This window comes from Trichosurus vulpecula, chromosome 7 (assembly GCF_011100635.1).
Source record: "Trichosurus vulpecula isolate mTriVul1 chromosome 7, mTriVul1.pri, whole genome shotgun sequence".
In the NCBI taxonomy this organism is placed as follows: domain Eukaryota; kingdom Metazoa; phylum Chordata; class Mammalia; order Diprotodontia; family Phalangeridae; genus Trichosurus; species Trichosurus vulpecula.
In genome coordinates, this window is record NC_050579.1 from 258,502,754 (window position 1) to 258,515,993 (window position 13,240).

At 36.0% G+C, this 13,240-nt stretch overlaps 1 protein-coding gene across 1 annotated transcript in view; it reads right to left on the reverse strand.

Moving 5' to 3' along the window:
- Positions 1 to 3,034: 3,034 nt before the first annotated feature.
- Positions 3,035 to 13,240, reverse strand: part of STX8 (syntaxin 8) — a 279,229-nt gene continuing 269,023 nt past the window's right edge. Inside the window, 1 exon segment of the mRNA XM_036768392.1 lies at positions 3,035 to 3,214. Coding sequence (XP_036624287.1) covers positions 3,147 to 3,214 — 68 coding nt within the window. The 3' untranslated portion in view covers positions 3,035 to 3,146.

Sequence of the window (13,240 nt, forward strand, 5' to 3'; positions counted from 1 at the left end):
TCCTCTGAGTCTCTGTTTTTAAATCTGCTAAAAAAAAAGTAAAGATTACATGCTAAATTGAGATAAGATAATTGTGTTTATTTCTCAGGGTTATTGAAAGACTCAAATAAGGTATGCAGACTGTGCTTTGTGAACCTTAAAATTCTCTAAAGATGTTAGCTATTACTATTTCTGTGATTTAGTATTTTAAAAGAGCTGTGATCTATCTCACCAATGTGGATCTATCCTCTAATGAAACTCAGCACTACTCAGCCACACCTTTCTATTCTGTGCAGTGTGTGTCAATGTTCTCCCATGTATCCCCCATGGGGCTTGGATCTGGCTCTGTGAGATCTTGGACAAGTCAATTTCCTCATCTGGTAATGAGTGGGTTGGATTAGAATGACTTCTAAGGTCTCTTCCAGTTTTAACAATTTTATGGAAGGGGAGCTTCTCCCAGGCTCCATTTCTACACCAATTATTCTTTCCTTAATTCCCTAGGATTTCCCCTTTATTTTCCCCATTCTGCTGAAATTGCTCAAAGATCACATATGAGCAAATTTCTTTTAACCAAATTAATAGCATCAGTCACAAAATCTCCTTCATGGAAGGAACTCTGAAAGCCATATAGATCAACTTGTGCCTGAAGCCTTAGCTTGTAGATCTCCAAAGGAGAGGCACTCCCAAATAAATGCTAAGTATTCTTATTATTGATGATGACATTATTATCAGTTACCTCAAGACCCTTTATTTTTCTGATCATCCTCCTCTGTATACTCTCCAGCTTATCACAATCCTTAAAATGTAGTGCCTAGAAATAAAGACAGTACACCAGAAGCAGAGCACAGTAGGAATGCCAACTCAGTGTTGGACCCTATCCCCTTTTAATGCAGCTTAAGACTGCACTAACTTTCTTGGCTACCCAATCGCAATGTTAACGCATCTTGAGTGTTAAGTCCATGAAAAATGCCAGGTTTTTAAAAGATGTACTGCCGTCTAGACCCACCTGTATCTTATGTGTGAAGCTGATCTTTTCACTAAGGTCTAAAAAGTAAAAAGACATCAAGAAGAGAAAAATAGGGTGGTGTAAGCTTCACATTTAGCCCTATTACATTTCATCTTAATAGACTCGGCCCAGAGCTCTTGCCTGTCGGAATCTTTTTGGGTCCTGTCACTCTGCTTTGTGTCTTCTGTCAATTATGATAAACATACCATCTATGCCTTTATTCAAGTCACTGTAAACCAGTATAAGACTAAACAAAGATCCCCAAGGTCCACAACCACAGATCCTCTTCCAAGGTGATATAACACCATGTCTGGCATGACAAGCTCTGAAGGAAACTATGCTGGGTCTTTGTGATTGCCCCCTTCCTTTCCTAGATGTTCTTTTAATGATATATTCTAAAATTTTGCTAGGAATAAAAGCAAACTCATTTCCCTATAATTTATGGATTTTTTTCTCTTCTTTTTTCTAAAAATGGGAACATTTGCCTTTTTCTTTTCAGTCCTGTGGTACCTCTCCTGTCCCCCACAGCCATTCAGAGGTCACTTATAATGGCTCTGCAAATATATTCTCCAGGTCTTGTGGTAGCCAAAGACATAATGCATATGGGCCAGGGTCTAAAACAAGAAGGGTTGTAGTTCTACTGGGCTCTTCCCTGGCAGATTACATGTATAGTGTTATGTTCCAATGTGGATACCACATTTTACAAAATACTGGTAGTGAAAGAAGCATCATCAGAGGGAGAGGTGGCATGGCAGAGTGGACAGAGCACCGGACTCAGAGTCAGGAATACCTAGGTTCAAATCCTGCCTCAGACACTTACTAGCTAAATGATCCTAAGCCTTAACCTCTCTGGGCTGGTCTTGAGGACCTGTAAGGTTGCTTCCTAGAAGTACCTACTTGGATAAGATAAAAGAATATTAACAAACTATTAACCAACAAACAGCATGAAAGGTGACAATGACGATGATGAAGGCCTCAAAACTATGCCTGATGAGGATCGTGTCAATGATGACATTATTATCACTCCACAAAGCAGACTTGGGCCTCTCACAAGGAAAAACTCCTCCACAAAAAGAGCATCTCTTCCCTCTTTGTGGGGAACCATCAGGGACCCTGAGATAAAGGTCAGACATGGCCATTTCACACTGCTATGATGGGCTGGGAGTCACCACCACATTTTACTACCTGTCCTGCCCCTACTCCAGCCCCAGGTGCATTGTTCCCTAAGGAAGAATGGCCCATTCCATCTGCCCTAGAGTTATGCCTTCATACATGTGTTGTTTCCCCCAATTAAAATGTGATCACACCAAAAGCCAAGATTGTATAATTTTTCCTATTCCTATTCCCAATGATCAGTATGGCATTTGGCACACAGCAAGTAATTACTTGGTAAATACTTTTCATTCACTTGTTGAATCATTATTTATTCCATGCGACAAGAACCCTTCTTGTCAATTAGGCTGGTCTTCTTAATATGTCTCTCCTTGTCTTCATATGCTCATTCACTCCTATAGGTGTTTGTTCATACTGATCATAAATTCGGAGCCAACAGGGATCCTTAGAGATCATCTAGTTGAACTCTCATTTTTGAGATGAGAAAACTGATCTGAGCCAGGATTTGAATTCAAGTTCTCCAAATCCACTGTGTCATTTTGTTTCTCCTACTTAGAATTATCCCCCTTACCTTCTGACAATTCAAATACTACCATTCCTTCAAGATTCAAACCAGTATCTACCTCTTTCATGAAACCTTTCCAGAATAACTCTAGCCCTAGGTAACATTTCCACCCAGTTGCAAAGTCTTGCAACACTTATGTATTTAGCCTATATACACTCTTTCATACTTACCTGTTGCCCCATGTTGCTTCACTAGTAGTTTCACAAATGTCCATACTGAGAAATCTGCTCCTTTTATGTTGACTTCTATGTGAAAGTAAGACTATATGTACATCATTCATAATGAAGCTATTGGGAATTGTCACCTCTTCAATGTGGGTAGCCCACATTATAAGTTTGGTTAGGATCAATGATGATTAGAAGACCATAGTATCAGTGTAATATTGTTCCATTTATTTACAGCATCGCTTCATATACCAAAGGAATTTCTGGGATTTGGTTCCATCATTGACAAGGTCCATCTGCAATGGTTTCTTAAACCATGTTAGCTGGTAGGCCAGACTGCAACTACCACAATTGCAATGAGCAGCAATACAATCACCATCATCATTCCTGGAAAAAAAAGGCATAAATGACTTCTTTAATTTTAGTGAAATGATGTTTCCAAAAGAAAACACATTCTGACAAGCCTTTTCTGAAGAGAAAGGTAGCAATACCTAAGCATTCTTGAAAATGTCAATATGGAACTTTTGGGTCATGTGACCAGCAAGATGGAAGCACAGAATTTTCTACAGCCCTCACTGACTCTCTTTCAAAAAAAAATGAAGACTTATGTGCTAGATGTAGAACAATTACAACTGTTTCTATAGGACAAGAAAGCAAGAAGCATAAGAAAAACGCTGTGGGTGCTACTACCACTGGAGCCTGAATCTGCTGTCCTCTGCCAGTGTCCAGTGTCGCAGGCCAGGGGATCACTGCTTCTGGTCCATCATAGTTAATAAGGTCAGAATCTGTTACATAGGATAGTTTAGGAAATGCCAGAGGATTCTGGCCAATCATTCTAGAGCCTGAGTTCCTCCTCCTGTCAATGTTCATCTTCTCCACTAATGCAACACTCCTGCCTTTTAGAAAATTAAGTGGGACACAATTGGCACATTTGTCCATATTCTCAATTTCATAAATGTCTCTGCTCCTGGGGAAAATTAAGCATTGTACTATAAAGTGTCTCCCCCAAATGGCTTTTCTCCTTTTATAACACAAACATAGCCCTATCCCTAAACTAGGGAAGGATAAAAACAAAGGGGAACTATAGATCAATGAATATCAGTTCAAAATTTTTAAAAATAATTTTAACATAATAAAAAGTATCTAATTAAAACAAAAAATAAGCAACATGTGCAATGTGATATGTTGGAAGCTTTCCCAATAAATACAGCAATAATGGAAAGATGACTACTCTTCCCATTATTACTTGATATAGTTCTAGAAATGTCAGCAATGAAACAAGGGAAAAAATTCAAAGTGAAAAGACAGATAAAGAAAAGCCACAGCTATCCTCACTTGCTGACAACATGAAGGTTTACTTAGAAAATCTAATTTAGTAAAGAGACAAATCAAGGCAATCAATAGTATGATCCAAGTTGTGAGCTACAAAATGAACCCACCAAATCAAAAGCATTTCTATATAATGCCTACAAAATCCATAAAGCAAATCCAATCCAAAATTACTAAAAAGTGCACAAAACGTTTGAGGATCAACCTACCCAAACACATTCAATACTTGTATAAATTCAGTTATAAAATGTTTCTTAAAGAAATAAATGGCAACTTAAATAGCTTGGAGTTCTCATGGCTGAACTATGCCAATGTGATAAAAATAACAATAAACCAAAGTTAATATGTGGTTTTAATGCTAGATTAATGAAACTACCAAAATTATATTTTATAGAGCTAGATAAAATAATGATAAAATTCATTTAGAGTAATCAAAAATCTAGAATATTGGAAGAATTAATGAAAACAATGTTGGGATGAAGGGGAAATAGCACTTCAAGAATTTAAACATTAGAACTAATATATTACTATAAGGCATTAATCATCAAAACCACTTGGTACTGGTTTACAAAACAGATCAACACTTCATACCCATCAGCTTGGCTAAGATAACAAAATAAAAAAAAATGCTGGGGGACTTGTGGGGGAAAAGGCATACTAAGTACTGTTGGTGGAACTGTGAACTAACCCAACTATTCTGGAAAGCAAGTTGGAACTATGCCCAAGAGGCTATTAAACTACATACTCTTTGACCCTGCACTACCACTACTAGGATTATATCCCAAGGTCAAAGAAAGAGGAAAATGGCCCATATGTACTAAAATATTTATAGTGGTTCATTTTGTGGTAGGAAAGAACTGAAAACTAAGAAGATACCCATCAATTGGGAAATGGCTGAACAAATTGTGCCATATGAATGTGATGAAATGTTATTTATAACAAATGATGGGGGCGGGGCGGGTAGAAGCAAGGCAGAGACTTGACTGAGCTCTCCCAAATTCTGCTCCAAACAACATTAAAATAAATCCTTAATCCATGAGATAATAACAGACAAAATCTAGAGAATGAAAAAATAGAAGAAAATGTGCAGCATCTCACTGGGAAAATAACTAACCTGGAAAACAGATCCAGGAGAGAGAATTTAAGAATTGTTGGACTACCTAAAAGCTATGACCTAGAGAGCCTAGACATATCTTTCAAGAAATTAGCAAGGAAAACTGCCCTGATATTCTAGAACCAGAGGGTATAATAGAAATCGAAAGAATCCATCAATCACCTCCTGTAACTGATCCCCAAATGAGAACTCACAGAAATAGTATAGCCTAATTCCACAGCTCCAAGATCATAAAGAAAATACTGCAAGCAGCCAGAAAGAAACAATTCAAATATCATGGAGCCACAGAGCAAACACAAGATTAGCAGCTTCTACATTAAAGGATCAGAAGGCTTGGAATGTGATATTCTAGAGGGCAAAGGAGATAAGATTACAACCATGAATCACTTACCAGCTATACTAAAAATAATCCTTCAGGGGAACAAATGGACAATTAATGAAACAGAGGCCTTTCAAGCATTCCTGATGAAAAGACCAGAGGTGAATAGAAAATGTGACTTTTGAATAGAAGATTCAAGAGAAGCATGAAAAGGTAAACAGGAAAGTGAAATCATAAAGGATTCAATAAGGTTAAACTGTTTACACTCCTACATGGGAATATGATACTTGTAACTTCTAAGAACTTTCTCATTATTAGGGCAGCTTGAAGAACACAGAGACAGAAAGCATGAGTGTGAGTTGACTGTGATGGGATGATATCTAAAAAAAAATTAAGGGGTGAGAAAGAGGGATATACTGGGAGAAAAGGGAAGGAAGAAGTACAATGGGGTAAATTATCTCACATAAAAAAGTCATGAAAGAACTTTTACAGTGGAGATGGGGGGTATGGATGATGGAAAATGCTTGAATCTTACTCTCATTAGAATTGGCTCAAAGAAGGAATAACATACATACTCAGAATAACATACATACTGAGTAAAGAAATCTATCTTACCCAAAAGGAAGTAGGAGGGGAGGAGAAGAAGAAAAAGCAATGGGGCTGATAAAAGGGAGTACAGATTAGGGGAGGCAGTGGTTAGAAGCAAAACACTTTTGAGGATGAAGAGGGTGAAAGATAGACACAGAGATAAAGATAAATAGGTAAATAGGGTGGAAGAAAATACACAGTAATCATAAATGTAAAAAAAAATTTACTGCAAGTTTCTCTGATAAAGCCCTCATTTTTCAAATACACAGAGAATGGATTCACATTTATAAGAATAAGAATCATTAGTTTTCAGATTAAGAAATCAAAGCTATCTATAGTCATATGAAAAAATGTTCTAAATCACTATTGATTAGAGAAATTCAAATTAAGACAACTCTCAGGTGCAACCTCATACCTACCTATCAGACTGGCTAATATGATACAAAAGGAAAATTACAAATGTTTTTTGAATTTGGAACTCAAAATTTTAAAAAATGAATGTTAAAAATTGTTTTTATATGTAACTGGAAAAAATAAAATATTTCTTAAAATGATAAAGAAGACAATTTCAGAAAAACCTGGGAAGAATTATATTAACTGATGCAAACTGAGTAGAACTAGGTGAATAATCTATACAGCAAAAGTAATAAAGATAATTAACTTTGAAAGACTTAGTAAATCTGATCAACACATATTTCCAAAGGATTCATGATGCTAGCTACTTCCAGATCAGAATTAATGGACTCAAAGTGAAAACTGAAGCACCCTTTTTTTCTCTTTCTCTTTCTTCCTTTTTGTTGGTGAACATATCAAATGTGGGCATGTTTTACATTACTATACATATTTGTAACATGTTTTTCTTGCCTTCTTATCTGGAAGAAAACAGGGAGGTATGGAATTTAGAACTAAAAATAATTTAAAAGTCTCTGCTTTAAAAATGAATAAATAAAAACTATAAAAAAGTCAATTGGTTAAAAAGGAATAGTAAATCAATAGAACAGAATAGATGAGAGAGATTCAGAAATAATGTAACCCAATGACTAGGCCACTACAAAAGATAATATAGAAAATCTGCATAAAACTGAAAGGCTTTTGTACAAAGTTAATGCATCTAGGATAAGACTAGACTTGTTTAGATGAGGGAAAAATCTTTGTATCAAACATCTCTGATAAGGACTTGATATATAGACTATCTAACACAATAACTAAGGGAAATACATAATACCTAATTGACAAGTAGTCAAAAACATAAACAACTCTAAAACAAAGTTCAAACTATTGACAATCATTTCATGAAAAGAATACTAAATCACAAATAATAGAAATACAAATTAAAACAACCCTGAGGTTTTGCTTCACATCCAGAAAACTGGAAATGATAGGAAACAGCTGATGTTGGAAGGGACAGGCATTAGCCTGTTGGTAGAATTATGAACTAATAAATACCATTCTAAAAAGCAATTTGGAATTATATGAATAAGGTGTCTAAAATGGCCATACCTTTTGGCCTAGAGATTTCACTTCCAGGCATATGACTCAAGTAAATCACTGACACAAAGAGAAGCTCCATAAACAAAATTTTATATCAGCACTTTTTGTCATAACAAAGGAGTAAAAACAAAGTGGTACTCATTGCTCAGAAAATGGTTAAACATGAATACAATAGAATATTACTCTGCTAAAAGAAATGACAATAAAAGATGAATAGACAAGAGCATGGAAAGACTTTCATGAACTGATGAAAAGTGAAGTGAACAGAAAAAGGAAAATAACATACACTATGACTACAACAATGTAAATGGAAAGAACAACTGCACCCAGATAAGGTACTATATTCTGAATTAAGCCTTTCCTGACCTCTTTTATTACTTTAAGCACTTAGTCTAGATACTTTCTCAAGTCTTAGCACATTCTACTTTGTATCACACTTAGTGATGTTCAGGCTATGAGACTGTCAAGGACACAGCCTGAGTGTGAAATACCTTGAATACAAGGTGGAGGAGTTGGTAACTTCTCTTATAGGCAATGGAGAACCACTGAAGATTTCTGAACAAGAGAGTGCCATAATCATCATCATCATCATCATCATCATCATCATCATTATATAGTATTTTAGGTTTGCAAAACCTTTTACATACATAGGTACAAATGGAAAGCAATGTTTTAGGAAAATTAGTCTTGTGGTAACATACAGGATGAACTGTAGTGAGGACAAGGCAGGGAGACCCATCAAAGGGCTACCATGATAATAATAATAATAAAGACATGTAAAGTAGTACAGAGCAAAGAAAGAACATATAACACTAACTGGGACTGTATTTTTAAAATGGCAACAATATACTTTAAGTTTACGGATGAAAAACATAATATGGATTGCAGAAGCAAAAAATTATTTTGTTAAAATATACATATATTTCTTTTAAAATAGTTTGGAATTCATGCATGTATGTTTTTATTTATTTTGTATTTTGCTTGCTTTTGTTAATGACTCAAGCTTATAATAAAAAAATTTAAAACTCAAAAGACTCCAATTGTTACTTCAATAGTCCAGGTGTGAAGTAAGAAAGGGCAGAATTAGTGCCAGCAGTGAGATTATACATGAAAGAGGGAATCCATCAGACATTGATTGAGTACCTACTTAATATATTTAAAGCATTATACTAGGTTATATGAAAGAAGGACTTGGTGGCTGATTGGTTGTGGGATGAGGGAAAAAAGATCACTCAGAGATGCTTTCATGATGTTAAGCCTTGGATTGGGAGAATTACGATACCACTAACAGAAATAGGGGAATCTGGAAGGGGAACTGTTCTTGGCAGAGAATATGAACAGTTTGTATATTAAGACATAGGGAATCTGAGATAATATTGGGATATCCAAATTGTTCCTAAAGCAGCTTGAAGGAAGATGAAAAAGAGTTAGCAAAGGAAAAAGAAAAGGATTGGTGAGAGGGAGGGAAAGAAACCATGATTACATAGTTTTTAAAAGGCTCAGAAATGAGAAAGGAGTGTGGGGGAGTGGTGTGTGAGTAACCAAGAGCAACAAGTTTTGTAGAAAGATCAAAGAGAAAGAGGGTTAACACTAGGAGCTGCTAGGTTTTAGTAAGGTTGAGAGGAGATTATTACTGACCAACCAAAGTACAATTTGAAACGAAAGTGGATTCTATTCAATAAAACTGTAACTTCAATGCAGGTAAACTGTATCTATTCAACTTCCTCATCCTACGCCCTAACAATAGGTGTCTCCCAAATCTTTATCCATGAGCCTCTTTTCTCTCTGAACTTTCGTTTCTCTCTGAACTTAAATATCATATCTAGATGAGTCCTAAAGCTATGTATACACAAATACAACCTCTCATTTAATCTCCAGTTTCACATCTTTAACTGCTGAACAGCTCCATCTGGAAGTCTGACCAGCACCTCAACTTCAATGTGTCCAAACTGAACTCTTCATCTACTATTTTTCTTTTGATGGCAATACTCAGGCTTGAAATCTTGGAGTCATCTTTGATTCTGCCCTTTCTCTCATTCTCCCATATCAAATCAGTTGCCATTAAAGAGACAATATGGTACAATGGAAAGTGTGCTTGCTGGTCTTGGAGTAATAGGGCCTGGGTTGAACTTGCAGTTTCGCCACTTACTATCATGGCCAAATCATTTAACCTCTGGGCCTCAGTTTCTCACCTGTAAAATGAGGGAATTGGACTAGATGACATCTAAGGTTCCTCCTAGGTTTGAATCTATGATTCTGAATCCTGTCAATCCTACCTCCAAAATATTCATCGCATTTATCCCCTCCTTTTCACTACCACCATCCTTCCTGACCTTTATTGTTTCTTACCTAAAGTAACAGTGCAACCCACTAACGGGCTTTTCTGGATCCAGTTCACCGTTCAGTTTCCTGCCTTCATTCACTGTGCACACAAACTGAAAATGCATGGGTCAGATGATAAACCCCTACTCAAAAATCTTTCTAATACCCATAGGTTAAAATAGCTACTCTTAGCCTATAATTTTAGGCTCCCCACTACCTGACTCATACCTTCTTTTCCAGCTTTTCCCTTTCATGTACTCTATACTTGAATCTGTCTTTTACTCAGCCCTCTGATCTCATCCTGATCTCCCCTGCCTCTATGTTTGTTGCAGGCTGTTCCTCACGTCAGGACCATACTTCTTCCAAGCCTCTGCCTGATAAACTCCTTCTCTTCCTTCAAGTTTTAGCTCAAGCCTTCCTTGGTCTCCCAACCGATCTCTTCTTTATATTACTTAAAGTACCTTGTCTAGACTCCTCCTTCAGTTCTAGCACATTTTGCCTTATATCATATTTGAATGTATGCCTTATCTCTTCTCTATACAATCTCCCCAACATATATTAAAAATTTCTTGATGGAAGGACTATTTTTTAAAATAGTTCTGTGTCCAGAGTACCTCACACACGTTTTAATAGTTCAGGGATCTGTAATTAAATTGGTTTGCAGGATACAACCCCACTGTAACTTACTGGATGGACTTTTAAGGACTGCCATAGCCAAAAAGCTAATTTTCTTAAAGCCAGTCTGGTTATGAGTCTCTCCAAATGTAGAGCTATCTCTGAACAAAAGTCTTTCAAGTTCATCCTGGGGCCTAGACTCAAACCCCTTTCTAGCTTGATAGGACCTGCCAGAACTGGTCCTCTGCTGGCACAGCCTTTGAGAATAGGCCTTTAGTAGAGGCCTTCCTTTAGTAGATGCTCTATACATATTAAATAAACAGCCTTATTAAATTTATGTTTTATATAATGATGTGAGGGAGGTTTTTTCTTATATCAAACTTTTTTTTTTCTTAAAGTGATAAGCTCACATAAAAGAACAAGTGTAAATTGAAATGTTTCTAATAGAAAATTTTTTGGTGCTAGCCAATCTCAAATAATTTATTGAAAAACTGTTTCAAAAAGAGCACTCTGAGGTCAGGCTTAACATCCTTAAAACTGATATAAAGTGTTGATTACGGGGCTTATATGTTATTAGATTTCTACTTTATTTAAATGAGCAAGTCACTGACTACTTAGATCAGGGTTTTGAAATGGCCTGGTTCTCTGCTAGCCATCTATACTGAAGAATACCAGCATCTCCCCTACTTAAGAAAATAGGACTGCAAATAATCATTTATTTAAACTTTCCACAAGATATTGTTCTGGACTAGGACAGCCTCTCTGTTTTGGAAAATTACTTAAGTGATTGATATACTCCAGAATTTTCATTCACACTGCCTTATCCCCATTGGTGTCTCTTGATGTTGAATCTAGTCTCATAAGAACATGTCCCTTTTCTCCAATACATCTTGCCCTGGTTCATACTGATCCTCCAGAAGATAATATAATCCACTAAAGATAACAGTAAACTTACAAGTATTAATTATTTCCATTTTACAGATGAAGAAACTTGGATCTTAAGTATCTTGGCCAAGGTCCTATGGTTGCTAAGTTATACAAAGGTCCAGGATCTGAACACAGTTCTTCTGACTCTAAAGTATAGAGCTCTTTGAACTATACAGAGCTACAAACTTAGACATACTACAACAAGATCACAGAATAATGGAAAAAATGACAGAATGGAAGAAAGTCATTATGAATCTGTGATAGGAACATGTACACAAAAACTAAAAATTCATCTTTACTACTGAATTATTGTGTATGTATGTGTATGCACACACACGTATATGTGTACATATATGTACAGATACATATTCACATTGAAGATATTTAGCAATATATTTTGTACTGCTAAACTAGTTGCTATACTGCTATAAATTATATTACTGGCCAGAAATGAAAAGTTGGACCTTTAGAGTAAAGACAAACATCATTTTTACTTTAAGAGGAATATTAACAGCAAATGCAAATCCTCTGATAAAGGACATTTCAGCAGGTTTCAATAAATTGACATTGTCTGAACTATAACTGAGAAAATAGCTACATCAGCATTTTACAAAGATGAGGCAAAGCTCAAAGTGATTAGGGGGTGTACTGAGTTTCATATGAGCCAATCTGAAATAATCTAGTTCCCAGAAACTAGTTTTTCTTGGTATGTGATCATAGGGATATCAAATCTCGTAATTGTTTTTTGATGGGCAAAGGCTCTTTCAATGAGCACAATCCAATTCTTTTTTTAAACATGAAAAGCATTGCCAATGGTTTCTATCCACTAGTGTTCTAAATGAGAAAACTGGTAAGTTCATACAGCCTCAAAAATCTCCCAGTCACAAAGTTGAGATAATTGCTCATATACATATGGTTTTTCCTAAAGGAGGGAAGAAAATCCTTCAAAATATCAAGGTTAAAGAAATTCCTTCTCAAGAAATTATCTTGCTGAGAAAAAATGTGAAAGCCTTTGAATAACATTCAGTTAATGGTGAAGAGAGAACTTTTTCCCCCTTCAAAAAAAGCCTTAAACACAAGCAGTGTCACCTATCCTTTAGCAAAAGCGAGATTTTACATTTCATAACTTAAGTGCTTTGTAATCCTTAGAATGTTATAGAAAACTAATTATGTGACTTATTATATAACTTTGAAATTGAATGATCAGTTATCAATCAAAATTGCTATTTATTGAACATCTGTTTCATGCACTGCACAGTGCCAGGTAGTATGGAGAATACAAATTGGCAAAGACATAAACATGTGGTTCTGCCCTTCAAGAGCTTAAATCTATTTGGGGAGGCAACACAAATATAGGAAAACATTACTTCTCATTAATATTGATTTCAATTCAAACCACTCATTGCACTTACCCTGAGCATCCCTATACTGACACCAAAGCCTTTTCTTGTAACTATAGTATCTTAAGCAGTCCATTCAACATACTAACACCTACTAGCATAACTGCACTGAGGTTGCAGATTTTCCCTCTGAATGACAGGGACTTTCTGTGTTGGTAACCAAAAATGGGCTCCTTAGCACTTAGTCAACAAGTGCCCTTGAATAGTTTGGCTTTTTCCCCTGAACTAACTGAATGCTGTTTGTATGTTGGAATGCAGTAAGCTTGTCGGCCCCTTCACCTTGCTTCCCTTGCTTAAGCTGATCAAAA